At 40.7% G+C, this 4,931-nt stretch overlaps 1 protein-coding gene across 1 annotated transcript; it reads right to left on the bottom strand.

Annotated features, from left to right (window-relative positions):
- Positions 1 to 1,391: 1,391 nt before the first annotated feature.
- LOC131254257 (uncharacterized) lies at positions 1,392 to 3,846 on the bottom strand. The gene is made up of 2 exons (XM_058255246.1): positions 3,475 to 3,846; positions 1,392 to 1,526 (listed from the first exon to the last, which is right to left on the bottom strand). Exons 1-2 carry the CDS (start codon positions 3,844 to 3,846, stop codon positions 1,392 to 1,394), a joined length of 507 nt encoding a protein of 168 aa, XP_058111229.1.
- Between the last annotated feature and the right edge of the window lie 1,085 nt (positions 3,847 to 4,931).

Here is a 4,931-nt window from a genome sequence, read left to right on the forward strand (position 1 = left end):
CTTGTAGACCCAACAACTTCAATTCTAACTGTGGCCAATATTCTTCCCTTCCATCCATTTTTAGCTCACCAATTAGAGCATTTAGATCTTCCACCCTATGAGATTTATAGGTATGGACTGACCAGATGAATATTGAGTCCATACGATGGATCTCGCTGCCACAAGTACATTTAAGACATCAACAACAGTCCAATCTGAGCAAGGCACACCAGAAAATGAAATTGGTGAAATGTGCTCCCCCATTTGGATGCTAGTCCAGAAATCATTTGCTGGGAAGAAATTCTGTGTAATGCCTCACACGAAGAACAGTCCATAAGATGGACCTCCTTGCCACATGTACGATCTAAGCAAAGAGCATGAGAAAATGGAATTAGGTCCCATTTATATGCTTTCCAGAAATCATTTGCTGGGAACAAAATTTCTATGGAGATAAAGTATTGGGAAATCAGGTTCTGACAATAAACTCTTATGGAGATTTTATTTGGACGACACTACATTTTTCATCATCATTTAACCATTGTCCAAATTAATTGGAGTCGGCTGCATCAACTTAGCCAACAACCCATTTCTAAGATTTTTTTATTTTTATTTTTTTTAAGCAGTATCCGGAATTTCAATGAGAGAGAAAATACGAAAAAAAAAAAGTAAAAAAGGAAAAACTTTCATAAGAGAGTGATTTTCGGTACCTGTAGAAGAGTATTGCCTGATCATTTTGGTGTGCGAATCGATCGATCGACGACAGCTGTGCGCCGTCTTCTGTAGGTACGGATGTTTGGTGGATTCAACGTAGATTTTGGGTAGAATATGATTATTTTGAATCGGTTGGTTTAAAACCCACTTTCCCAGTTTCCTGAAATGGGTTGGAAGCCTTGTTTTTACGGCGACGATGGCGTAGTGCGACGTGGTGAGTCGCGTCTCGCTAGTCGAGATTACGTTTGGTGCTCTATGGGCCCACTATAATGTAATTTGTTTTATCAGCGCCGTCCATCTATTTTGTAAGACCATTTTAGCTAATGAGACAAAAAATAACTCAGATCTATATTTCAGGTGGACCACACTACAGGAAACAGTGTTGATTGAACGCTTACCATTAAAAACTTTTTAGGACCCACTATCCTGTTTATTTGCCATCCAACCACTTGATTACTTCACCCAGATCTGGATGAAGGGAAAACATAAACACCAGCTTGATCGAAACTCTTGTGGCCCCAAAAAAAATTTTAATGATACAATTCAATGACCACTGTTTTCTGTGGTGGGTCCAACTCAGATTTAAATCCGTCTCTTTTCTTTGCCCATGCCCTGAAATGATCTTCCAAAATGAATGGACGGTGTAGATATACAACCCATTCATCGATGTGGGCACCACAATCAGGGTTCCACCCACCTCACTAGATGGCTTCAGAATTTGAGGGGCACGGATTGCCTGCAAAAGCTTTCCAGATGAACTTCCTGCCGCGGGGCCGCACGCAGTCCGCTTCCCTGCGACGGAAGCTCGATGGGGCTGACCGTGATGTCCCGTCCATCTATTTTACCAGATTATGTCAGGACATGGGCTCAACAATGAGGCAGATCCAAAATTGAAAGTGGCCCCACGACAGGAAACAGTGGGTAGGGAAATGCTTACCGCTAAAACTTACCTGGTCCACCGTGATGTTTATATGTCATCCATACCGTTCATCTAAGGGCTTGGTTGGGAGCCTGGATTTGAAACCCCTGGATTCCGAACCCCTGAATGTGAAATCCTCCTGTTGTGTTTAGCACCCTAGATTGAGAATCAACTTTAATCTAAAAGTAGTTATTCATAGTACATCAGAAGGGTTTGAATTTAATTACTAAATCAACTTTAATATCTCTAATTAGTGAACTTATGTAATTTTTGAAACAATGGTTGTAATATGTCCACTGAAATATATACTTTGCCAAAAAATGATGAAATTCCAAGTCTCGGATGGGCCACAAGCACAAGATCACGTCCAATTGACTAACCAACGATTTTTAACTGTTGATTTACATGGACAATGTTTGGACAGCATTGATCATCGTTTTAGAGTAATTATAGTGATGCAATTGATAATCTAATCTTTAGGATATCATTAGTAGGCCATGTGTCCGATAGATTAACAGTCCAGTGATACACATGTTACACATGCAACAATGGGAATGATTTTAGATGTAATTTAGGGTCTCACCTTCGATTTGAAACACCCTGTTACTCTATGGTGCCGAACAACCCAAGGGATTTGAAACCTCCCCAAATCCATGGTGCCAAACGACCCCTAAGTCATTCCTAGTGGGTTGAGCTGAAAACACAAAATTATTAATTGATCCAAAACTTCTGTGGCCCTGCAAATGTTTCAACAATAGAAGTTCAATTCTCATTGTTTCTTGTCTTGGGCTAGTTCGTAACATGATCAATAGATGGACGGAATAGATTTCTCACGATCATGACTGTGGGCCGCTAGGTAGTTCCTCTGTTAGGTAATCTGTGTCCGATTTTGAGGGTCTGGTTTATCCCTGACTTTTGAGCCCACAGTGATGTACGTGCCTTACATCAACTCCCTCTGTCTATTTTGATGGCTCATTTGAGGGAATTATCTTTTTGAAGCAGATCCAAACCTTAGATGATCCACACCACAGGAAACAGTGGTGATTGAATATCCACCATTAAAAAATTCTTGTGGGCCACTGGAATGTTTATTTGCCATAAAACTTGTTTATAAGGTCACAAAGACCTGAATGAAGGGACCATACAAATATCAGCATGATCCAAAACTCTTGTTGCCATAAGAAATCTTTAATGGTCAATGATAAGACACAGGGATGATCGTGATGAGGTCTATCACTGTCTTCCTCATGGGATAACTACTCCAAATCCACTGAGCTTCTCAAGACTCCTCGTAGAGATTCCTCAAATCTAAGAGACAAGAAATAAATTCTAATAAAATTGAAAATAATTTGATTAATGATAAAAACAATTTTACAATGCTTTAAATATTGATATCAAACCTGTGAAGAGGTCTCATAATCAAACTCCAATTCCAACTCTCTAAAATCTGTGACTTACTATAAATAATAAACTTACTATTTATAGACTGTCATGATTCTACTAGACTCATGGTTTTCGGCCAAAAATAGTAAATGTCCAATTTGTCCTAACCATGTGATTCTTCTAATTTTTCTAAGCCCTTTTCATGTTGTGCACGACTCCTATAGCTCAAAGGATCAAGAGTTATGATCGAATTAAAACTTACTATAAATAGTAAAAACAAAATTAAAAAGAATTTTTGACCGTCGATCTGATGGAATCTCACAAATTCAGCATGGGCAACAGTAGCTAAAGTAGCTTCTCCTACCCCAAAATCATATATGGTACATCGAATAACTCATGGTTTGCGAGATATGCCCGTTTTTAGGTTCTGATGGTCTGGATCACTTCCGCCTCCGATCAGGTCTTCTCTGGTCCATCTTCACCATGAAAGCGTCTATGACCCGCTCTGCATCAGTCTCCTCCACTTCAAAAGAACTTGTCCTTATGTTATCATCCTGCTTCGGTTCATGATACTCGGTCAGGTCTGTGACGTTGAAAGTACGCGAGATCTCAATGTCATACAAAAGATCAACAATGTAAGCATTGTCATTGATCTTTGGGAGGATCGGTACCAGTCCAATCTTTTTATTCTTTAACTTGTTGGAGGTTCCGGTCAGAAATCTCTCCTTGCATAGATGGACCATAACATTGTCACCCACCTTAAACACCTGTTGTTGTTGATGCTTGTCGACTTGCTCCTTGTACTTGTCGTTTAAGATATGCAACTTGGCTTGCACATCCGCATGAATGCCCATGGGTCGGTCCACCATATGTTTTGTTGCAATACTCATGCTCGGGAGCTTGGGCAAAGGGACCAAGTCAAGTGTATGGCGCGACATTCGATCATAAACAATCTAGAATGGGGACTTCCCTGTCAAGCGGTTCACCATGTTGTTGAATGCAAATTCCGCTTGAGACAATATTAAATCCCACTGCTTCAGTTTGTCACTTGAAATACACCGAAGGAGGTTTCCCAACGTGCGATTCACAACTTCAGTCCGCTCATCAGTCTGTTTGTGGTAAGCAATATTGAACTGAAATTGTGTACCGAACCGATTCCACAAAATCCGTCATAAGTAGCTAATGAACTTCGTGTCACAATCAAAAGTGATGGTCTTGGGAACCCCGTGTAGCCGCACGACCTCTCTGAAAAATATATTTGTCATATGTGTTGCATCAATAATCTTCTTACATGGGATAAAGTGCTCTATTTTTTAAAAAATGATCTACCACCACGAACACTGAATCCATGCCGCGCTGTATTCGTGAGAGACCAAGCACGAAGTCCATAGATAAGTCCTCCCAAAGGCCGTCAAGCACAGATAATAGGGTGTAGAAGCCCGTATTTTAAGACTGGCCCTTAGAGCTCTAACAAATATGACAGCGCTACACTACTTTACTACATCACGTACCAATTGTGGCCGGTAATACATCTCTTCCATAAGAGCCCACGTCTTGTCTCGCCCAAGGTGTCTACCAAGGCCACCTCCATGTAGCTCTTGAATAATTTGGTCCCTCAGAGAACTTTGCAGAATGCACAGTCGATGCCCTTTGAAGAGAAAACGGTCTTGCTTATGTATGTCACTGGGATGACCCTCTTGGCACCTCATCTATGCATCCTTGAAGTCATCGTCCTCAGCATATAACTCCTTGAGACAGTCGAAGTTGACCACCTCATTGATCATTGTAACCAGCAGTGATGCATGACGGCTAAGTGCATTAGCCACCTTGTTTTCTTACCCTGACTTGTACTTCAGAACAAACATGAATTCCTGCAAAAACGCATCTCATCTAACATGCACACAGTTCACATTAGCCTGACTATTAATAAACTTAAGGC

Source organism: Magnolia sinica, chromosome 8 (genome assembly GCF_029962835.1).
Source record: "Magnolia sinica isolate HGM2019 chromosome 8, MsV1, whole genome shotgun sequence".
Taxonomy (NCBI): domain Eukaryota; kingdom Viridiplantae; phylum Streptophyta; class Magnoliopsida; order Magnoliales; family Magnoliaceae; genus Magnolia; species Magnolia sinica.

What these genes read in the sequence shown, in the direction of transcription:
- LOC131254257 (XM_058255246.1), bottom strand. Translation starts at nt 3,846, where the DNA reads ATGGGCATTCATGCGGATGTGCAAGCCAAGTTGCATATCTTAAACGAC. An exon ending in GGGTCATAGACGCTTTCATG is followed by an intron (nt 1,527 to 3,474) that starts GTGAAGATGGAC and finishes CTGGTAAAATAG; the next exon opens with ATGGACGGGACATCACGGTC.